Source organism: Macaca thibetana, chromosome 6 (assembly GCF_024542745.1).
Source record: "Macaca thibetana thibetana isolate TM-01 chromosome 6, ASM2454274v1, whole genome shotgun sequence".
NCBI lineage: Eukaryota > Metazoa > Chordata > Mammalia > Primates > Cercopithecidae > Macaca > Macaca thibetana.
The window spans coordinates 117,924,733-117,949,502 of NC_065583.1; the positions used below are offsets into that span (position 1 = coordinate 117,924,733).

The window sequence follows — 24,770 nt, forward strand, 5'->3', positions numbered from 1 at the left end:
CCTTTTCAGAAAGAAGAAGTACATCAGGAAATCATTCAGGATCCTCAGTGTTAGTGTTCAGAGGAGTGTATTTTTTTTTTTTTTTAACAACTTGCAAAGCTTTACATGTAGGATTTCTGTTCTGAGCAACATCTAGCGCTAGATTCTTTTAAAATGGCAGAGGCCAAACATGATTTAGACCAGGACTTGCAAAATTCAAACACCTGGAGGGCTCAGTGGGTGACCTGAGTCACAGAGGCAAGCCCAGAGTCTGTGGAAGGCTTGCCCATTCACAGATGATAGCTGTACATTTGCCCTTTCTGATGGTCACTATGAGGGAAAGTCCAGCCTCATTCAGCTTTTTTGTTATTTCAAGGGAATATGGGAATAGGGATGTTTGAATGAAATATTCTGACTTTTAACTCTAGCTATTTCTGGTCCAGCATACAACTGGACACATGTACTATGTTCACAGTGAAAGGGTGATGCTTCCAAACAGTCAAGAAGGAAAGGCGTGGTTGGACATTGTCTTTCAAATGACCCAGACAAACAGAACCTTGTTCTAGGAATCTTCAATTGCCCACTCAGGGCAAAGCATTGTGTGGTATCATTCTGAAGTGGTAAAAGTGGTCAAGCTGTACCCTCATTTTTCAAATAACTCATAGTCTAGAGGGAAGTCTCAGACATGACAAATATAACTAAAATGTAGGGTGAAGTCATATAACTTCCAAAAGGGATATTCAAGTGAAATTCAAAGGAGGGAGAAGTCACGTCTGATTGGTGAGACCAGGGAAGGATTAATGGCATTGAGATAAGCCTTGACAATGAATGTAGGATTGTGGTAGATGTGGGCAGGAGAACTTTCCAGGAAAAAACTTTCCAGGAGAGTGGAGGTATGAGGTAGAAAAACGCAAGTGTGCAGGGATGCTCCGAATGCAGGAACTAGACAAGTGTAAGGCAGGAGAGCTGTTGGCAAAAAGTCAAGAAAAGGAGATTGAGCGTACTTTATGAGGACATTGAGTGCTAAACAGAAGAGTTTATACAATTATTTTTGTAGACATAGGCCATCAATGCTTTCTGACTTGGAGAATAGGAAGCCTAATATTTTCTTAGGTGAAAAGTTAAAGAACAGACAGCAAAATAAGAGAGGGGGTGCTGTCTGTCACTTACTCAGAGTTTAAGTTCACTTTTAGTTATTTGTCTTGTCCTCTTGATTGCAGCTTACTTTTTTATTCCCAGGTGAAACATCCAGGAGCCTCTGAGAGATGGAGTTTATGCCCAGGTCACTTTGCTTATGGTCCTCCAGCTGAGGTGTCAGCCTGGGGTGTTTAGCTCTGATGGTCTCCTTGCAGCAGAATTGTGGATTCCCAAGGACCTCTCCTCCTTTTTCCTGGCTATTAGAAGAATATTTCACCCAGAGGAAACACTCAGTGGCAAGTGCCTTGAGGTGGGAGCACACCTAACAGGGGCTCTTGAGTGAGGCTGCAGTGAAGTGAGCGGGGACAGAGTCACCAGGTGAGCTCAGAAAGTGATGGGTACCAAATCATGTGCGACATTGTGTGTGCAAGAGTTTGGCTTTTGCATTAGTAAGATGGGAAACCATTGGAGGGTTTGGGGCAAGAGAGTAACATGGAGAATTTTGGACTTGAATTGATTTAATTTTCTTATCTTGTCACTTATTTGCCAACTCTTGCTTTTTTTTTGTACTATTTTTTGGAGATTTTCTCAACTTTGTTTTTCAGTCCATCCACAGATTTTTAATTTCTTCTGTAACATTTTTAACTTCCCCAAACTCTTTCTTATTCTCAGATTTTTGAGTATCCCATTTCATGAACGTGTTATCTTCTCTTTGTCTCAAATATATTGATTGCAGCTTCTGCGAACTTTCCTTTTCTGCCCACCTTGACTTTTTTGTGAGAGTCACAAGACGATTCTGGTTGTTTTAGGTTCTATCTTTCACATTAGAAGCTTTCCTTAAATATTGAAAGGTCCTTGGATATTTGTATGCAACAAGGAATTTAAAAGGCGATTAGAAGTTTTGGTTGTGAATGTGGGACTTACAAAGTGATGGCTTCTCCAGGATGATAGGGAAAGAGACCCAGCCATTTTATTGGAGGCACCAAATGCCAGTAAATATACATCTTTCTTTAAGGGCTCATCAGTTTCCCCAGAGAGGAGAAATCATCTCATTTCATGCATGGGGTAGAAGAGGAGGAAGTGGAAAAGCTGTGTGTTTTCCTCAAATTCAGATTTCTGACATTTTGATGGGGAGAGAGGATGAGGGGACCTCAGGAGCAGTATGAAGATATTATTCTGATTTCAACAAGATGCTTCATTTTGTTACACCTCCTTCTTTTCCCATGGCTTGTCAGAGAACTCCTAGGAAGGTTTGTGCCCATCTTCTGGTCAGCTGTTAAGTTCTTCATGTCTCTGAAGCAGATTCAGATGCACCTTATGAAGGAGGGAAGAGGCCATAATTGTGATTGTTGTCTGTGCCTCATAATTCCTTTGCAGTGCTCTCCTGAAGTGGAGGCATAATGTCATTGCAGAAATGCCCTATCTGTTCTACTGCTGTGTGGGATCATCTTATCCTGTGTATGTCCTCAGACCCTGAATCCTTCATGCTGTCTCTGTGGCCTTAGTGGCAAATCTCTGCTGACTTGCCCAGGCCTTGGAGGCTCCTACCTCCTGTCAGGCTCATGATGAGGTAGAAGGTCGCCACCAAAACTATCTTGGCCTCAAATATTTAAGCTGAAATAACTAGTTGAGTAAGAACCCAATCTGTACTCTAGTAAAGTATATTATGCCAATAGTATTAATGTCCTGGATTTGTTCATATGCCACTGTTGTGTAATATCCTACTATTGGGGTTAGCTGGGTGATGGGACCTCTCTGTACTGTAGTAAGTACAAAATAAAAATTTATCCCAAGCTTCCAAAGTAAGATGATGACCCACTCAAGGAGAACTTTCAGGGAAGGTGGACAAAAACCCCCTTGTGACTTAGTTGACTAGTCACATTCAGTCTGTAAGAGAAGTTGGAGAGGGCAGGAAAGACATTCAGAGCTAGATATCAGGAAGGGAATTTCAGTGGAGAGATTGGTAATGTGAGTCTACGTGTCACCTCTCTTCTCTAGGGAAACTGACTAGTCCACAGACCATCCAGTTGGTTCTTTTCAAACAAAGCATCATTTGTCGGAAGACGAATTTCAATTTCTACCCTCAAATCCTACTTATAACCCTCAGATGCCCGTTTCCGGCAACAACAGTTTAAGATCCAATCTCCTTCAGTCCCCACAGTACATAAGATTTTGGAAGACCCTCAATTTAGTGATATCTTAGTCAGCTCAGGTTGCTGTAACAAGATCCCGTAGACTGGGTAGCTTAAGCAACAGACATTTATTTCTAACAGTTCTGGAGGCTAGGAAGTTTAAGATAAAAGTGCTGGCAGATTCATTTCCTGGTGAGGACCCTCTTCCTGACTTGCAGACAACCGTCTTCTCACTGTGTCTTCACATGACAGAGAGAGAGAACGAACATCAGTATACTTAAGTCTCTTCCTCTTCTCATAAGGGCACTAATCCCATCATGGGAGTCCCATCCTCATGACCTCATTTAAACCTAATTGCCTCCCAAAGGCCCTATCTCCAAATAACATCACATGGAGGTTAGGTCTTCAACATATGCATTTGGAAGAACACATTCAGTTCTTACAAATGAGCATGTGAAGAATGCAAGAGTTTTTTCTTTTTTTCTAAAGCTATTTCAACACTAGAGTTACTTAAGATGGCACTTACAATACCATAGAGCAAAGTTCATGTTTTTCAGTAATATCTTCCATGGTTTTAATGTACTTAAGATTAAAATGGATTTAATTGCATGATGAAGAGTATTGTGAGAAAAATGCTAATGTGGCCTGTGGCACCCCATTATTTGAGGTAGATAAACAAGTACTTTGTACTTCCCTCTATGATAAAACTTACTAATTCTTTCAGAAGGTCACAGCTTTCCATCTAGTTGCTAGCAGAGAATCTGGCTCTTAAATAAATAGATTGCTAAAAAATGCTGGTAGAATAAATGAAGAATGGTGCTAGAATGGTATTCCTTCCATCTTCCCATTTAAAAACCCATATATCCTGAACCCTGGCCAACCCTTCACCAACCCTCACTTTCCTACCACCACACACACCTTGTAGCTTTGGACTTTGAGAGCAAAAAGTGAGAATTTATATGGAGGGATGAGAGAAGCAGGATGGAGTTCTCCATGATCATTTAAACACAGAGTGAACTTAAGTTAGGTTTAAAGGCAGAATGCAAAACAAATGTCATATAGCACAAATTACCCTTGAAAATTGTTTCGAAAGGTACCATGTTATAGATAATGTAAAGCATAACTGATGTTTCTTCCAGCATTGGAACAGCCTACTTCTGTTCAGCATCGGTTGAAGTTGGCTTGAATTGAGGGGTTATATTGTATGAAAAAGATCTTTTTAAATGCTCAAATTAACTCCATATGGTGACATGCTGTCACTGTGAAAAGCACCCCAGGACCAAGACTTCCTGAAGGATTGTAATTTTCTACCTTCCCTCTCAGTCCCACCAGTGAGTAGAATTATAGAAAGAAATCTCATTTTCTCTCTCTGTCTCTCCTTCCTTCCCTTCCTCATTCAATTTTTTTGTTTGGCCCAGCATGCATAGTTGATATCCCTCAAGTTAAATTGCACCTATGATGAAATCTCTTTATACCCAAAAGTGTGGGAGGTAAATTGTATCTGGCAAAAGCCTTGCTGCTTGAATGGATCAGAGTAAGGCTCAGATCACCAGGGTGTACTCACCAGGATGTTGTAGGGGAGAGTGAGCCACAGATCACCACTCTGCCACAGCCACTCTGGTCAGAGATGGGCACAACTGGTGTTCAGTTGTGGGAAACATAGATTTATGTCTACTGATTTTGATTTCAAGGGTTTTCAAGGAGCCCTGGGCATAACCACATGCTGATGTGGGACGTTCGTTTAGCATAGTGGAAGGAGCTTGGTATGGGGAGAAAGAACTAGAGTGGAATCCTGGCCTCACTCTAGGGTAGAATCCTGGCCTCACATCTTTCTGGCTGTGAGATATCTGGCAAAATGTGTGAGCAATGATTATGTAAATAATAATATATTATAGGGATGCCACGAGGATTAACATTTATGCAAGGCATTTAGCTCAAGGCCTGGGACATGCTAAGCACTCAAGATGTGGAGATTTTCTCACTGTCTCCAAACGTGTGACAAGCCCTTTTCATGAGGTATGGTGATGGATGGAGGCAGGAGTACAACAAAAACAAACAAACAAAAAAACAGGCCAGGCATAGTGGCTCACTCCTGTAATTCTAGCACTTTGGGAGGCCGAGGTGGGAAGATCACTTGAGTTCAAGAATTTGAGACCAGCCTGGGCAACATAGCATAAACCCCATCTTTACAAAAAATACAAAAATTAGCTGGGCGTGGTGGCATGTCTGTGGTTCCAGCTACTTAGGAGGCTGAGGTGGGAGGATCGCTTGAGCCTGAGAGGTCGAGGCTGTAGTGAGCCGAGATTGTGCCACTGAACTTCAGCCTGGGCGAGAGAGGGAGACTGTGTCTCAAAAACAAACAAACAAACAAATAGAAAGTCATCTCAGCTAACACCACTTAGACCTCACACAATCAGATTAAAGGATTGGCAAAGAGGAAGTAGTTAGTATAGACACTGCTAGACTAATCAAGAGGCCTTGCTTCTAATTCTGGGTGTGCCTTGGCTAAGGTTTCTCTCTTCTGTGTTTCCTCAACAGTAAAATGAGGGAGTTGGATCATCTCTAAGATGCGTTCTAGTTTTGAGATGATAACATTCTGTCCAGTCTCTCCTCTAAAACTTTCAGTGGTTCTCTAATGTCTTCCAAATTAAACCCATTTCTTTGGCTCATCTTAAAGTTTATTGAAAAATAGCTACAGGTTGCTTTTGCAGTTATTTTCCCCCTACTCTCAACTTGGAAAACCCAACACTACAGCAAATAGTCTCTTCCTTGTCCATTCCCTGCATTTCTACCTCTTTTCCTTTGCTCTTGCTGTTTCCTTTTTCCACAATCTCTGCCCCTCTTCATCTGTGAAATTCTTCCCACCCTTTGCTACATGCCATGAGCTGTCTTTCCATGAAGTTCTTTGTGTTTCCTCAAGACATTTGTGCTACATTCTTCTGTTGGGTCCCATCACTGTCCTTTATGTATCATCTGGCTGTGGGGGGACTATGGGGTGATAGGAACAGGAAGCTTCCTGTCACTTTGAAAGCACTCATCTGACCATTCCTGGCTGTTCTACCACTACAGTGGCCTATCTAGTATCCCATCTGCTGGGAAATGTGTGGACTTGGCTGGTAATTGAGGGAAAGACCCTTTAAACGTTGCTTTTGCAGAGCTCTGAAATGAAAGTGCTGCTATTCACAGTCAGGTTCTGGAAACAGTGAGGCGTAGATGACATTTCTTTTAAGCAACATGCAAAGTTTCCCCAGAGGAAAGAGATTAGAAGACAACATTAATTATTCTCAAGACTGTGAGTCCTGATTTTCACTAATTGCTTAAATTTGCCACCTGCCTATTCTGACGGGTGACATTCCACTGGTAGGAATCCAGACCTGCAGAGAGAAAAATCTTTCCTTCTGAAAGGGCCTGCTGGACTTTTCCAGCATGTCCAGTGTGCAAGAAGGCAGGGCAAGAGCTCAGCAGCTCCAGTGGGGAAGTCTGAGTCTAGGACCCACAACCACCATTTCCTACTGGCAGCAATAATTCAGGAAATCCATCCTACCATGTACCATAGCAGTTAGTAGCATGGACCCTGGAGTCACACTTTCTGGGTTCAAATCCCAGTCCCCACCCTCTTACCTTGCAACTTCATGACCTTCAGCAAGTCACCTAACTTTTCTGTGCCTCAGGGCTTGGCTAGATTTGAAGCCTGTTTGTGAATGGCCACCTCTGCTGCTGCTCCCTGTCCCTGAGCCTCCAGAGGATGTTGTCAGTACAGCTTGACATGGCCAGGGGCTAGACATGTCCTTAAATATCTCTTCCAGAGGCTAAGTTTGTCTCCCCCTTCTCCTTGGAGTTTTCAACCCCCTTCTGAGCAGGCCCATGTCTTGGACGACCTTCAAGGACCCTCATCATCCTATGTTCTGTGGCCTCACAGTTTTTTGGATGAGGATGGGCAAAATGGGTCAGGTTGACAAATTATTGATGAAGTGTGAAGCTGCTAGAATATGCTGCACTATCCTCCCACCTGCACTCCACCTCTGATAAAACATATTGCATTAACTCGTTTTTCATTCATTCAAATCGTATTTAGTAAGCATCCATAAGGATACAAGGGTTAGCCAGATTAACAAATGCCTGCCAAAACTTGAGGCAGTGCAAGTCTGACATCTCCAAAACATGTATAACACATAATTCTCTCAACTTATATTAAGCATGAAACAAGCCTGGGTTTGCCCTTGTCCAGCCTATTGTCTACTGGAGTCTCAACTGCAGTATGGGATAAGCACTACCTGGGGGAAATTCAGGGAGAATTTTAGAAGAGCAGCGAATCCAGCGTTAGGGCACCTGGAAGGAGTAATCTCTACAGAAGGGCTGAAGGTTGAAAAATAAATGGAGCTTATCATCTCAAGAGTGACAGGTTGAGGGGTAAGGGAGGGTGAGGAGTGTTCCAGAGCAAAGAATGGCATTAAGAGGTCTAGATGGAAGAGTCAGCACTGCCCTGCTTGGGGACCCAAAATAATGACTTCTGGGAAGAGGTGTAGGTCTGTGGAGGAATTTGGACTTGAACTTCAGGGCAAAGGGGGGCTGCTGTGAGTGAGAATATTTCAAGATGATATTTGGGTTTTAGAAAAACTGCCCTGGTCATAGCAGGAGAGGTGGAGGAGACCCAGAGTGTAGCAGCTGACAACCCTGGCCCCATCAAGTCCATGACGGGCCAAGGCCATGAGGGTGAGTGACAAGAGCTCAGGATTCACTGTCAGGAGACCTGAGTTCTAATGTTGGTGTTACAACAAACACCTGATGATGACTTTGCCTAGTAATTTGGCCTTCAGTTTTCCCTCTTGTAAAATGGTGGTTTCTAAGGTCAGAGAGCTCTGTTTCTCTGTTGTTAGCCCTACTATTAGTATGAATTTCTTTTTACAAATTTCTCTCTCTCTCTTAGTTTGCTAGGATTGCCCTAACAAAATACCACAGACTGGGTGACCTAAACAACAGATATTTATTTTCTCAAAGTTCTTAAAGCTAGAAGCCTGAGATCAAGGCATCCACAGGGCTGGTTTCTCCTGAGACCTCTCTCCTTTGCTGGGAGACGGCTGCCCTCTCACCGCGTCCTCACATGGTCTTCCCCATTCCCGGTGTCTCTTTGCATGACCTAGTCTCCTTTACTTAGAAGGACACCAGTAGTCGAAGTAGAGCCCATCTTAACTTCCTAATTTTAACTTAGCCACCTCTTTAAAGGTCCTATCTCTGAATACAGTCACATTCTGAGGTCTCGGACTTAATGCTTCAACATATGAATCTGGGGGGATACCATCAGTCCATAACTTTCTCTTTCCTTTTTTATATCTGCTTTGATATTAAACATGCTGAAAGTAGAAATATCTGGGCTTGTTTGGAGCACAAGCTTGCCTAAGTTTTGATTCTCTTTTCTATGCCCTTTTCCCCTGAGTTTGATCCTCATTTCACTTATTGATGGTGATTATACGGGCCATCCATTTCCAGGAAAAGCCAGAGCTAGCTTTTCTTCTACACTAGCCAAGATTTTTTTTCTGTAGTAAAATAACATTTAGATTCTATGCTCTGTGTGCAAGGTGAAGCCTTTTCCCTTCTTTTGTTTGGTTCTAGTCTTTATGCCCCAGTGAGATTCTTATTTCCTGGCCAGGCTTGTTTTCTTTCACATTCCAAATGAATCTATGTCCTCTCCTTTCTGTCCTCCTTCAAACTTGTTGCTAAACCTCACTAGGATCTGCAAAAGCTAATTACATTAATGTTCTCCCAATGTTTCTTGTCATCCACCAAACTGGACTGGCTCACACATTTCAATTGCAGTCTCTTTAAGACCAGGATTTCATTTCATTTTCTTGCTCTTGCCCACTGTGTTTTAGCTGCTCAGAAGGGCCATGCATCCCTGGCACCCCATGAATAAATGAAATCATACACCACAATAATGACAATAGGGCGTGCACTCCTCTACCTACCTACAGAGTGAACTGCTCTTTTGACTATTTTGCAAAATCATAACGACTCACTGGAGGTTTCTTCCCACTTACCTGATTCTGAGCCTAGTGAATTATAAACATATTTTATTTAACAAATTCATTTTTATGACCACAGTCAGCTCCTATCACAATAGTTAAAGTTCTGTTTGCAGGTTCATAACTTGGCCGTAAAATTTTGCTTCAAGCAGATACTTTAGTCTAATGACTCTTGGCACAAAATGTCATTATTAGAATCTTTTTCTTTCAACATCAAAGAAAGTAAAAAAAAAAATGCTTTTACTTAAAAAAAAAACCCCAACTTTTCAAACTCTATTATTTTGTATGAAAGGGATGCTTCTCCCTTACCCCAACAGAAAAGAAATGCCAAACCTCAGCCATCGAGGTGTATAAAGGCAAAATAGTATTAAACTTCCGTCTCCATGCTTCTCAGTGGGAGTGATAATGACATTTTGGTGGGACAGTTTTCTCTGTGCAGGGTGCCCTGTGCCAAGCATGGCATACATTTAGCATTCCTGGTGCCCATGCACCTGTTACCTGCCCTCTCTCCTCCCCCCACAAACTGGGGTAAGGTCAGGCTCCACACTTTGTATCTTTTTCCAAAGGCGTATTTTCCAAAAAGACTATGGCCTCCAGACTTGTTGAAATTTTAATTGACCCAGAATGAAATGCTGGAGTAGGGAGGCTATAAGTTGACCCAGTTACCTTGTTAGCCATTGGTAAAATGATGACATTGAGGAGTCTATCTTCAGGAGTCTTTAGCATTCCTTTTTCACAATTTTTTCCTTTTCTGCAGGCTTTCCTACAAATCCTGAACTACCTGGTTGCTCTTTGGATGCCCCCCGCACTCCTAGAAGTCTCTGGCTGAGATCTGCTTTTTCTCCAGGCACTCATCAAAATGTATCTACTTTTTTTTTTTTGGCAACCTTGCTCTTTAGCCTAGGCTGGAGTGCAGTGGTGCGATCTCAGCTCATTGCAACCTTCACCTCCCAGGTTCAAGCAACTCACCTGCCTCAGCCTCCTGAGTAGCTGGGACTACAGGCGCACACAACCACGCCTGGTTAATTTTTTGTATTTTTAGTAGAGACAGGGTTTCACTGTGTTGCCCAGGCTGGTCTCGAACTCCTGAACTCAGGCAATCCACCCGCCTCAGCCTCCCAAAGTGCTAGGATTACAGGTGTGAGCCACCGCACCTGGCCAAAATGTGTCTACTTTTTACCTCTGCTCTCAGGACCCTACCTTCTTTCCAACATGGCAGTTACTACATTAACCAAACCTTGAGAGTGGCTCCATTTGGAATACCTCTTAGCAGAGGTAGTAGTCCAAAGGTCTAATAATTGACTTGGCACAGGCATGGACGAATCGGAATGGACACTGGTGGAGGCTCTGTGTTTGGATGGCCCTTTTGTACCAGGTGTTACTCGTTTAGTTGCTGGCTCTTGGGGTAGTCAGGGGGAGTTGTGGGAAGGACTGGTGTGGGTTAGATGGCATAGAGAAGGTGCTGGAGGGGTCTCGGAGTAGGTTGCTCTTTGTGAGTTAGAAGTGCTTCAATACATCGACGACTGATACCACCTCATGGTGCTGCTTCTCTAACTCTTGAAGGTTTTATATTTTAACAGAACACTCCTGCATTCTTGTTCTTATTTTAAAATATGCCTTATTCTGAAATAAAGAATAGAACTTTAGGTACAGGAGCATGGTAATGAGGAGACTTTGACCTGTAAAATTTTAAAATTTGTATATAGTCAAAATAATATGCTTGTTTATACTTTTTTTTTGTTTTTGTTTTTGCATCAGAAGTCCTGAATCTATCAGCCAAATGCTCATGTATATTTTCTTTTTAATGTTTTTACAGGTGAAATTTATTCTGGTGTATGGTAAGATGTGAAGATAGCATTGGAATTTTTAAAAAAATAGCCAATTCTCACAACACCATTATTGAAAAGTTGTCTTACATTGACTTCAGTTTTAGGGCTGTCTATTCAAGTCTACTCTCTCTGTTGCATCTTGTGTTGGCCCCACACAGTTTTGATTGTTGTGACTTCGTTAGCTGATTTGATACTGGATGAGACAGAATAGTTCACTTTCACATTTTCTCAGCTATTTCTCTGAATAAACTTTGGTGTAGTTTTGTTAAACTCTCTCTCTCCTGTAAACCCCTACCCCATCAATCTTATTGCTATTTTTATTTTTTACCTCTTAATTCTATCACATTATTGCTATTTTAATTAAAATCACATAAATGTAAATATGAAAGAAGAAAGAATTGACATTTTTGCTCTATTCAGGCTTACCACTTAGAAGTACTATGTGCGGTATTTATATTTAAGCCTTTGTTTATATTTCTCAGTAAACTTTGATAGTTTTCTTGATATATTTCTTTTTGAGTTATTCATCAGTACCTGTATTTTCCTTTCTCTGGTTCAGTTTTGTTACTGATATAATTTTCCCTTTGGTGCCAACTAACTGGTTATGGTGAAGATGAGTGCTGGGATCCTTTGAACTTCATCTCCTGCTCTCTGCACTGGCAGGTGCTGACGGGTGGTCTCTCTAATGCTCTCTGGACCACTTTCCCGTAAACGGATTCTGACAGGAGTGCTCAAAGCCTGAAACTGACTGGTGCTTCTCAATGCATTTTGGCATAATGTCGAATTTTCTTCTGGTGAGCAAAGCTTAAGAGGAAATAAAAATAATTGCCTATTTTGACTAAAACTTACTTCTGCTTAAATACTCACAATGGAACTTATCTTCTGAGGAGAAGGTCTTGTTAACAATTACAAAAGGGTTTCAAAGGCATGTCCAATAATGGTTTCTTTTAAATGCCAGTTATTTACTAAAAGGGAGACTAGCTGTAGAGGGATTAAAAGACACATTTTCGGCCAGGCGCGGTGGCTCACACCTGTAATCTTAGCACTTTGGGAGGCCAAGGTGGGCAGATCACCTGAGGTCAGGAGTTTGAGACCAGCCTGGCCAACATAGTGAAACCCCATCTCTACTAAAAATACAAAAAAAAAAAAAAAAAAATTAGCCGGGCATGGTGGTGCAAGCCTGTAATCCAAGCTACTTGGGAGGCTGAGGCAGGAGAATTGCTTGAACCCTGGAGTCAGAGTTTGCAGTGAGGCAAGATCGCACCAGTGCACTCCAGCCTGGGTGAAAGAGTGGGACTCCATCTAAAAATTAATAATAATAGCACATTTTCTTTTGAAATCTATGGCTTTTTTTAAAGTTCAGGGAGAAATGTGCACTTGCTTGTGCCTTACCCATATCTCTCTACACAACCAGCAAACCTGCTCCAGAAGAAATTCAATTTCCCCCTGAAGAAGTGTAAGTGAAGAGAGGCTCACCCCAAGTCAGATATGAATGGCCCTGACAAGCTCTCCAACAGAGAATGAAGCCAGGCAGGGATTGAAATCGCCCTAGGGAGCACCAGTCAGTGCCCAGTTAATTGTGTTAGCTGTACCCCAGCCACAAGGAGGAAAGAAATTATGGCTATGGGAGAGGTGCCCTTAAAAGACTCAGAATCATACATCATGGTAATTATGCCATGCATAAATAATCCCAGAAGTCAAATAAAAAGATCTAATATTTGGTATTCTCTTTTCAGCTGGCTGGGGGAGAATGTGGATGAGGTTCATTACTTTTTTGTTGCCAATTAAAACTGTATATTTATACTTTGGGTTAAAAAATTATAAAACCAGAAGCATACCAGATTATTCCCAAACACATCCAAGGTTAAACACACGAATGGCTGCAAGTTTTTACCAATACACTTTTTTTTTTTTTTTTCAGTCATTCTGAGCTACAAGATTATCAAGGTGTCTGGGACACTGGGATATTAGGATGCTGATTGACAGGTGATGGCACATGCTGTTTTGACATGGGCATTAGATGAAGTCACTCTAATGACTTCTGGGCAATATTGAGTAATTAGGGACAAATAATTTTAACACTGGATATCTGTTCTTTTATTTGTTTTCTTTCTGCCCCTGAAAGACCGTGGCCCTCCATAAAAAGCAGTGGCATTTACTTTTTGGCTAAGGTCTCGTTGATGCCTGACCTAGAAACTATCCTGGCTCTCAAAACCCATGTCCTCCCCCAATTTATTCAGACTATCATCCACATCTCCAAGACTGCCTGGGTCAGCATTGGCAGCTATAAAAGCAGGTCAATTCGTGATAGAGGCAATGCAGCCTGGAATCAAGCAAATCGGATTCATATCCTGGCTTTACCATTTACTAAATATGTGAACTTGAGAAGCAACTCATAGATAATAACATTTGCCTCCAAGTGTTACTGTGGGGAGTAAATAAGGTACTCTATCAGAACCATGACATACTTTTTTATTGTACAAGGGAAGAAGGTGAGTTGAGATGTCCTTTCAGCCTTCAAAACTCCTACCTAGACTGGCTGGAACTCTGAGCCAGTCTCCTCCAGCCAGGCAGCTTCATCCATTTATATCAGAGTGCTGTGAAAATATGACCACTTTCTACTTAGATCATGATGTGAAAATGATAAGAACCATAATTTTACATAAGCACCTGTACAATTCATTGCAACCAATAGGGCCTCAATAGATGGTGGAGTTGTTGCATCTCTGACTACAGATTAGGGCCTCCATGAAAAATAGTGTCAGGTGGTGCAATGGATGCTCTGAAGACCTTTATGGTAGGAAAACCCAGAACCAGGCTCAAGAAGGAACCCAGAGGGGCTCATAACCTCAGCTATTCCACAAATCTGAGGTCAGTGTCAAAGGCTAGATTCATTACCATGCTATTGCTACACACACCTGTGGTTTTCTTCACCTCGGCTTGGTAGTTCCTTAGGGAGCAGGAGTTTCTGAAGCAAACAGGTCTCTTCCTCCTTTGCTGGCTGTATGGTATCCTAGTGAGTGGCCTAGCCTACCCAAGTTTTTCTAGTATTGCTTGTAGATACTGAACCTCTTGTGGTCTAGACTAGTTCTGTCCAGACTAGTTATGCCCATATATATGTATATATGTATATATATTTATATATATATATTTATATACACATACATATATGTGTATGTATGTGTATGTGTGTGTGTGTGTATATATATGTGTGTATATATATTCCATGTAAGTTGTATAACCTTTTATTCTTAAACCGTCAATTGATTGGGATTTCGGGAATAAGTAAAGACAAGGCACATGATCAGTAAGACCAACACTTGCTCTGGAAACTGATTCTTTTTAGCATGAAGTATACAAATTCCTCTCAAGTGATGCCTGGCAGAGCACCTATTTTATGATATTAACTTTTTGTTTACATTCACAACTAAAATAAGTAAGATCTTTGATTTAATGCCAAAGATGAAAAAATTAGAACTGTTGCCTGCCTAGAGATTAGATAGAAGTGTTGTGAATCAGGAGGCCACACTGAGGAGTCAAGTTGGGAGTAGGTATTCAAGTTAGAAGAGGTGACTTAAAGACCTCGGTAACATGCAGGCAAAGCATGGGAGGAATCGAACATAGTAGTATCACTGGGGTGGCATTTCTGGGACAGGACATATAGAAAATAGAAGGAATTAGGGAGGAGTGCATATCTCAGGTAAGCTATTGAAGCCCATAATTTATTAAATTATAAAGACATTTCAAAATAGTATCGTTGTCTCTTAGATATATTTGTGTTTCAGACTTTTAAAATTCTTGTAGGTAGAATATTGAATGGAATATATAAATACTGGTTTTATTTCATTTTTCTACTTTCATGTATTTAATGGTATAAATTAGATATCAAAGATCACTTGCCTAGCCAAGAAAGGGCGATAGGTGGGGATGGCAATAACTTTGTGGATGCCCTATTAACCTCTCCCAATTCACCTGAGTTAAGTAAATGGAGAGTAAAAGTAAACAGTAATGTGATTGAATAATAATAACAAATGCATATGGAACAGCCAGAGAATCATCTGTACTAGACTCCTCATCATGATCTGCAGTCGAAACCAGAGTCTAAGTAACTGTCGTAGGAGAAGCAAGGCAGAGCCTGGCTGGTAGAGTGGAACAGATGAACCAAAGGGCTGCTTGAAACAGATAGTCAACGAATTAACCATAAGCTCATTGATCTGTTGTGACACAAATATGACCCTCGGCAGTTAACCCTCATCACACTTACTCTTGGTTTGAGTCTTCGAGCAGAGGTGAGATGCTAACTAAGACCTTCCAGAGGCAATGAAAGTGAAATCAGAGTGAAACCTTTGCCACCACTGGCTCACCAAAACGAGCATCAGTTCTTCTGAAAGCTGAAATTTCTACCAAGCAAGAGACACAGCCTCAGATGGAATATTCCTGCATTGTTTTCATGCTTCTAATTTAAGTTGCAACCATTTTCCACCCCATATACCCTGCATTTTCCAGCAGAGGGGCGTACCATGGCTATCTTGGGACATTGGTGTTAAAATGCCATTTAAAAAGGAAGCATGGCTTCAGGAGTGGCAACAAACAAGAAGCCACAGAAAGCAAGCATCAGGAAGACCTGAAGGTTGAGCAGGAACATGGAGCCGGGAGCAGTCCAGACTTAAACGTTCCTTCTGAGCTTGGCAGTACTGCTTGTGAGCTTTGCACTGGTGTTCCTTTGATTGGGCTCTTCTGATGGGACATTACTATGGCTCCAAGGTGACAATGCTGGGAAAAGTCAAACTGTTAGAGATGCCAGGAATAGTAGGAGCTTCTGACGTCCTGTTCATATTGCTTGGCCTTCACCACTCCCTTGCACAGCAGCAGCTTTCTTTTGCAGGCGCCTGCAACTGCCATTGAGCATTCACAGGTTGGGAACTTTCTCAGCCCACCTGGAAAAGACCAGAAGTGAACACCCCTAGAAACAGCCCTCATGAATGACAGAGGAAAGCAGGTAGATAAATATTCCAATTTCCTCACCCTTTGGGGTGGGACAACTCTGAGGTGGGTTCCGTGCAGCCTCCTAGAGGCTCCTGGTTACAAGTATATTACCTTGATACAAAAACACTGATCATCTCATGTTTACCCAAAGCCATAATGGACAACTCAGCATTTCTGATGAGTAAAAACGGGGAAATAAATGAATCTTACCAAATCAGTACACATTGTTTCAACTATAGGCTTCATGGTGGCTGGGGGTGGGAGAGAGAAAGAGAAAGTGGACGTGGGAAGGAAGTGGCAAAAGAGGGAGAATTTGGTGCTTGAAAGGCCAAAAATTCCTTGATACAATGGCAGATGGCAAATTGGGTCCATTTCAGCTATCTGATTTGCATTATTCAAATGGATTTTGACCTCAAATCACCACTCAGTTGGTCACAAACTCCTATTTCTGACCACCTGGGTCCTCTCCAGTCCTATGGATTCAACCTTGGGGTCCCTGCATCCTTGACCCCCACACTGCCTGTCCTGAGTTCATTATGCTCACTCCTGCCTCAGCTGGGATGTCATCTACACTGTTCTTTGCCATGAAGTCTGGCCCATCTTTTAAGACCCAAAGCAAATCCTCCCTCTTGTTTAATATCTTCTGTGGGTGCTCCAGCTCTCTCAAGCTTCCTCTCTGCTGAGCTACCAGGCAGCCCATGAGGATCCACACCACAGAGTTTAACCCTGGATGTTGCCCTATTTTGCGTGACTCTCTTTATCACAATTGTATTGATAGTCTTTAAATTTTTTTTAATTTTTTAATTGAAATACAATTGTACTATTATTCATGGGGTACATAGTATAGTGATGGTTTGATCATATAATGTATAGTGATCAGATCAGAGTAATTAGCATATCTATCATCTCAAACATTTATCGTTTCTTTGTGTTGGGGACATTCGATATCCTCCTTTTAGCTATTAGAAACCATCTAATATATTATTGTTAACTATAGTCATCCTACAGTGCTATGGAACCCTGAAACTTACTCTTCCTATCTATAATTTTGTGTCCTTTAAATAAGTCTCTCCCTATCCCTTCCTCCCTCCACTCTTCCCAGCCCCTAGCATCCTCTGTTCTACTTTTCACTTGTATGAGATCAACTTTTTTCAGTTTCCACATATGAGTGAGAACATGCAGTGTTTAACTTTCTGTTCCTGGCTTATTTCACTTAACATAATGTCTTCCAGTTCCATCCATGTTGCTGTGAATGACAGGATTTCATTCTTTTTTTTTTTTTTTTTTTGAGACGGAGTCTTGCTCTGTCGCCCAGGCTGGAGTGCAGTGGCACGATCTCAGCTCACTGCAAGCTCTTCCTCCCGGGTTCACGCCATTCTTCTGCCTCAGCCTCCCAAGTAGCTGGGACTACAGGCGCCCACCACCACACCTGGCTAATTTTTTGTATTTTTAGTAGAGATGGGGTTTCACCGTGTTAGCCAGGATGGTCTCGATTTTCTGACCTTGTGATCTGCCTGTCTCGGCCTCCCAAAGTGCATTCCTTTTTTTTTTTTAAATAGCTGAAGAGTATTCCATTGTGTATTTATCCCACAGTTTTTTATACATTCATCTGTTATTGGACACCTAGGTTGATAGTTTTTTAGAAGTAAAAGAATGCTCAGTGGTTCTTGCCAAGACTTTAGGATTTGAGAAGAGATTTGAACTCTCTGCTGTGTCCCAAGGTGATCTTCAAGAGACAGCAGAGTTTCAAAGGCCAGGGCCACCTTTTCAAAATGACTTTAGACAATAACAAAAATAGCTGCTGTTGAGTGGGCGCCTGCTATGTGCCCACTTGCTAAGCACACTTTACTATTGTATCTCATTTAATCTTTACAAAATACTGCAAAGTGAGTATTAGTGCCCCCATTTTAAAGATACAGAAACTGAGAGTCAGGAACTTGCTCAAGTCCACACATTACTAAGTGTCTGGGACTCAAACACAGGTTACAAATGTAAATGGTTCTACTAGAGTCTAAACTTTCCTGTAAAGAATCTCCTAGAACAATTTCAAGGTAGTTTCTCTGTGTATAAATGTATTGAATTAAACAGGCAATTAAAAGCCTGAAGCTAAAATAGTGTAGAATTAGTGAAAGTTAAAAACAAAAAGCCAATGGAAACCCACTAAATATAAGCTCTTCTCACTGTCCAGCAAATTTCTGAGACAAGCCTGGGGCAGGCCACACTGGACAGCAGTAAGTGCCGTGGAGAAAAATGAAGCTGAGCGGAAGAATGGGGGTGTTAGGGTAGGTTGGGATGGTAGCAATTTTATGTAGGTGATCCAGGAAGGCCTCAGTAAGAGGGCCACATTGGAACAAAGCCTTGTGGAAGGAGGTGAGGGAGGTAGCCACGCTGATATCTGGGATAGGGTGTTCTAGACAGGGCAACAGCAAGAACAAAAGCCCTGGGTCAGGACTGTGCCATGCGTATTTTGGGAACAGCCAGAAAGACAGAATGGCTGGAATGGAGACATCCAAGTAAAGAGCCAGAGGAGATGAGGTTAGAGAGGATATGGAGGCTCAGATTGTGTTGGGCCTTGTGGGTTTTGTGCAGAATATACATCCTTCTCTAGAAGGTTTTCTGGACATTTAGGATTTCTTTGTTACTCCTTCCCCTCATATGTTGGGATGTCGTGAAGTGGACTCAGGAAGCCTGTCCTTGGCCACATTTCACAACCAACAAGTAGGCTGATTATAGTGTTAGAGTCTATCTCAGATTTGGTACCCCAGAACCAGATCCTGATTCAGGGATTTGAATACCAGTAATTAACTGGGGAGATGAAGAAGGCAATGTAGGGGACTGGGGAAGGGAAGAGGAGAGGGAAGACAGCCAATAAAGGGTGCACCATCAATCCAGTTATCATCCGGGGCAATGGAAACTTTACCCTGGGTGCCAGTGTAGGACATTGGCCTCAGCATTATCCCATCCAAGGAATGAGGAAGTTGGGATATTTATACATCAATCCCTGCTAGTTGGTCGAAGGCTGTTTCTGGGAGGGCAATGATTCTCTAGCATTTCCAGTCTGCTGCAATGGTGGACAAAATGCTTCAGTGCCAGGGTACCAAGGAGACCCCTCAGAAAAAGAGAGGTCAGTCCTGGCAGTTGAAAATCAGCTGGTTTCATGCCCTAAGTTGGTAAGGATGGGCCTATGTGTGGGCACCAACAGTTAATAGCCTCTCTCTAATGCTTTTGAACCTTATCTCTTTGGCTCTTACTAAGAAGGGAGAAACAACCACCTGAAAACATAGGGTGGAGTTCTCAGAGACTGTAAAGAAAAACTTGAGATGAACATATAGATCACCCACATCTACCTTTGTTTTCAGAAAAAGATAGCTAACCTATAAAACATAAGTTTCAAACCCCAATTTTTTAAAAGGAAGGAGAAAGAATATTTATTGCTAATTACTATTGTCAGGGTGAAGGTTATTTCTTGGCAAATAGTACAGGGAGCTTTTGCAAAGATGCTCGTTAATATCATCTGTGATTCATGGAAACCTAGTCTGACAGATGAGTAACCCTGTGATTCCTACTGTCAGGGATACTAACTACAGTGATTGGTGGGGGGAGCATTTCTTCCTACCACAAACTCTACTCTGCTCACCTCAGTCCAGGATGTCCCCTCTTATAAAGAGATGCTCATTGTAACACAGAAAGAAGAGTGATGATAAGTTCCTCCTCCTCCAGCATGCCCTATGTGCCAAACATTATGCCTCAAGATGGGTTATATGGTCTTTGGGAGAGCTGAATAGACTTTGCAAAGGGGGGTTCCCATGTGCATAAATAAATTGCTGGTATTCTGAAACCTTGGGATGGTTGGTATGGCCAACATGCTAAGAATGACTTTTACATTTTTGAATGGCTGGAGAAAAATCCAAAAAAAGAGTAGTAATTCAGAACACCTGAAAAGTGTATGATATTCAAAATGCAGTTTTCATACATGAAGTTTCATTAGAACCAGCCCTCAAGCTCATCTGTTTACAAATTGTCTATGGCTGCTTTTGCTTTATAACTGCAGAGTTGAGTAGTTACAACAGAGACCTCATGGACTACAATGCCTAGAATATTTACTATATGCTTCTTTATAGGAAAGTTTGCTGACCTGTGCAATAAAGAATAGTTTTGTTGAGGATCTCTTCCCCCAGATAAGTATCTAGCACAGAGAATGAGGAACCAAACAACCACAGTTAGGGTAAATCCACTTTAGAGGATTACTGGTAAGCAACGGAATACAGACCAGACCTTGGTCCTGAAACAGACCCACACTTGTGGCAGTTGGAACAGTTTTATCTTTTTACTGATCCCTGTAGTTCTTAAGCTAAGAGGTTTCTCTGGAAGTAGGCAGAAGCAGAGGGAGTAGGAGACCTATTCAGGCTTTCAGCTGACAGCACTTTGTAGAAGTTACCATCATCCTATCTTCCCATATTCCTACTTCTTCTAAAGCTAAGACACTGCATAAGTAAGGTTGTTGGAATTCAGCTTTTTACCAGTCCTAAAACTCATCACTCAATAATCTAAATCTTGTAAATGAAATCAAAAGCCTGATGAAGCCAGGCTATTCAAGGATATTGCAGAGCTCTGTAGGAGGCCTGCCTAGTAACTGTGAGCACATTGGTACGGAAGTTAGGTCACTAAATTTAAATTCCAGTTCAGCCACTTGCTAGCTATGTAACACTGGGCATGTTCATTAATCCCTCCGTTATCTACCTTCTCCATCTGTAAAATGAAAATCATGATAATATCTCCCTCATAGGGATTCTCTGGGGGGTTAGTAACATGTGCCCCAAAAGCAGCCTAGCATGATACCTGACTTGCAGAATGGGCTCAAAGAATATTAGCTATTGTTAGCGTTTCAAAATCGGAATTGGGGAATTTTAGATGACATATTGCAAGATCTTCACGCAAATGGTATTCATAATGAAGCACACTTCACCAGCACTTTCTGACTCACCGAAATGGCATCTATTTGGCCTCAATAGCTAAGTGTCCCTCCCTCATGTTGCTCACACTTGTGGTACTCATATTTGCTACTTACTACGATGCCCATGAATTTGACTAGGTAAGATGACACATTCCTCAAGTGAATCATAGTGTTTAGGACCAGAGCTAATTTTAATCATACTGTATAACCAGGTTCTAACACACAAATTTGAACATAACTGACGTTGGGTGAATTAAAATTGATATATTGTTACAAGTCACTTCTAACTTAATTGCTCAACAGTAATTCCCAGGTATAAAGTTCTTGCCAAGAGAGCCAACATTTAACTTGTGCAAATACTTACTGAGAATTTACTATATACCATATACATATACTGTATTTTGTAGTATACACATATACTATATTTGTGTCTGAATACAAAGATGAATAAACCAGTCCTTGAACTCATGGAACTCACAGTCTAGTGCGCAGTCAGTAGAACACAGGAATTTTCTGTAGATCTGTTCAGACCCCAGGCTCTGGCCTGGCCAGGTTGTAGAAGACCTATAGATACAAGGGTATAAGGTATTGGTTAAGTTAAAAGGGCTATCTTTGAAAAAGTAGGCTTGCCACAACCCACTAGAATGAAGTCCAGGAACTGTTAAAACAATATATCTCCTAAAATCAAGGAACTTGATTGATCATTCAGAAATCAATAAGTCCTGTGTTCCTAGAGCTGTGGTTTTCTCAGCAGGTCAGAGAAGGCTGTCTTGGGACTGGGTGGCATTTGCAGGGATTCTCAGCCTGTGCTTGGTGTGCTTGGTGGGAGTTGGCTCTGGGTGTCCTTTCTCAATAATCAGTAAATATAGTTTTTGCAGCACTTTTTCCAAGGCCAATCTCTGCTGTCTTCACCATGGTGTTACCATGATGTTGCTGGGCTGTGTGGTGCAGGTGCAGTGTGGCCCCATCATGGAGCTTTCCATAAGAAAGCACAAGTGTCCAATAGTCCACACAGCCAGGAGTCTGTCTCAAAGCAGTATAATGTTTGAATAGTCTGTCTGCAGGAAGTTGTTAATTGCATTAATCTCAACAAGATCTAACAGTTGTACCAATTTGCTTGAGAACTAGAAATCTAAATTTTAAGAAAAGACGTGTGCGTTTGCTTAAACATAACATTTTATCTTTAAATCAGTTATAAATCTGCTATTATAAGCTACACATAGATGTTTCAGTGACAAAGACAATAGTAAAAGTAGAGAAGGTCAGGGCAAAGAATCTTGCATAAGAAATTACCATTTAGAAATGCGGAAGTGTATGTGTGTGTGTGGTGTAAAAATATGTGTGATCAACAGCAATATCAATCAGAATACTGAGGAAAAGCCGTCCTCTCCTGAAGCAATATTCTTCATTTATAGCAGAGTCAGCATATATTTATTTCTCCAAGACAAAAAATACAGGCATGTACAAGTCCTGTGGAATTACTAAGGACTTGGCTTCTGTTTTGAGGTGTGCAGACCACCAGTCTGAAGCTCCAGGTGCCCAGCTGTAATGTGAAGTCAAAGTCACGGGCACTGCCGTGAGATGTACTCATGGTCTGTCAGTTGTCGGGTGTTTATGATAACGTGCATGAGAGGATAAGAACAAGAGAGGTGGGAGGAGTTGTGGAGAAGCCTCAGAAGCAGCTAAAGCAAATTCAGGCAAAATAGTGCCAACAATGGATTTAATGAACGACAATTTGCTTAAAATGACATCTAATATTTAGGGACACATTTCCTGTTCTACAGATGTTATCAAAGTATAAACATAATGCAAGAATAATACTTAAGGGACTCAAAACATCACACAAATTGCTTGATGAAAAGTGGCAAAATAGTCTGTTGTTACTGTCTGCTGCTTGGCGGAGTTCTTCTTTTGTTGAATATTAGAATAAAGTGACATCAGTTTGTCATTTAGCAAATGGTCCTCTGCTTTCTAAAGCATCCAGCAGATGGTCTAGGTGATAAAGTGCAGCCCTAGCGTGTTAGTGTTTTGCTAGCAGCCTCTACCCTGCACTGCTGCAATCACTCACCTCCTCTCCACCAGGCGACCTCACCGTCTTGTCATTCCTCAGTGTCTCACACCCCAGGTCACATGCATCACCGTCAAGCCACACAGCTCTGAAGTTAAATTACCCACCTTCTTAATGTCAGCTCCTTCAACGGCTTTTCCTTCCCATTCTTCATGTGCCCCCTCGCTCTTTGCAACGTTGGTCCCTCCATGTGCCTGCACTAAATTAAAAGCTTCAGGTCCTGGATTTTTTGCAAAAAACTTTGAGTTTTGTTCTGAAAAGCATGCCCCCCCACCCTTTGTCTCTAATCCTAGAGTAAAATCATATAAAATTTGAGGAGCAGGTTAAGAACCCTCTGGCTGCCCTAAAAAGTCAAAAGAAAGGGACTGTGCACCAATGTGTTTAAAACTGACCAGAACTCTCAAGATTGCTGGTAGGACTTTGTACTTCTTCCTCCCAGGTGCAGGATGTAAACATGGGGTTTCAAGCAGATGAGACTGTTTACAGTTGGCTGGGATAGGAGTGGCCCTGCGTTGTTAGTATGTAGTGTCAAACAGTTGACCTCTTCTGAAATGTAGATATTTTTGTTGACATACATTGCTGCATTTTAAAAATTAATCTACTAGTTGTAATTTTTTTTCCCATCATTAATCTACAAACTAGTTAATTCTGGATACAAACCAAGAGTTGACTGCACTACAGAGACCAGAAAAGGCATTACTCACCCAAGGAAGGGGAGGGAATGGTGACCCCCAAAAGATGAAGCTGCCAAGACCTGTGGAATTCCTCTCAACTCTGAAGTGTATTTGAGTGACTTCTGAATAACATGTAGTTTGTTGGCATAAATACATATTTAAATTATACTGATATGTAAAAGTAAGATGCAACTGTGTTATGGTTTATTTCAGAATTATTATAGGTGAAGAGTAGAATACTAAGATCTCATAACTTATCTCCTTGCAGCTTGTGCTGAGTGACAAGTTTCAGGGATATAGGAGGCTGCAGCAAAGATCTTTTTGAAACTTAAAATTTCTATAAGGCTTGATAGTTTCAAGTGCTCCACATAAAGCTTAATTTCTAGGATTCTGAGGACTATATTTTAATGATTTCTTGATCCTGTCAAACAGAAAAAAACTAGAAGTATTTCATCAGAAATGGGAATTAAAGATAAATAGGAATTTATATTTTTACTTTATGGGCATAATAGTTATGAATTTTATTCCACATGTTCAGCTGTGCAATAAACATAACATGTCTTTAGTTTTCTAATTCTGAATTTGAGCCCTCATCCTACTCCTCTGAGAAAATTCCATCCCCATTGGAGCTCCCTCCTTCCTTCTCAGTGGACATTTAAGACCCCATGGGTCCCAGGCAGTGTGGAACATCAGCGAAGGTCTTCTGGTCCTTAGTCTATACTGGCCACCTAAGTATTCCATAAATAATTGTCATCTAGCTAATGTATTCCTTGTCTAAACCTCATAGCCTCTTAAAGGCAAATAGCTTATCTGCTTCTGTGTTAAGCACTTGAATCCTTGTCATGTTTGGGATTAATATGGGAAGTATTCCTCCAGAGATCTTTCTATCTTTCTGGAGCTGTGGGAAAGAGCTAAGTGTGTGTATCTGATACTGATAGAACCTGCAAATTGTCATGCCATCTTCCTTTTAGTTTGATAAATCTCTCTTCAC

The 24,770-nt window shown here is 41.5% G+C and overlaps 1 protein-coding gene across 1 annotated transcript in view; it reads left to right on the plus strand.

Annotated features, from left to right (window-relative positions):
• The first annotated feature begins 903 nt into the window (after positions 1 to 903).
• The window catches only part of LOC126956169 (uncharacterized), a 79,063-nt gene continuing 55,196 nt past the window's right edge, over positions 904 to 24,770 (plus strand). Inside the window, 3 exon segments of the mRNA XM_050792998.1 lie at positions 904 to 979; positions 3,224 to 3,347; positions 7,861 to 7,961. Coding sequence (XP_050648955.1) covers positions 904 to 979; positions 3,224 to 3,347; positions 7,861 to 7,961 — 301 coding nt within the window.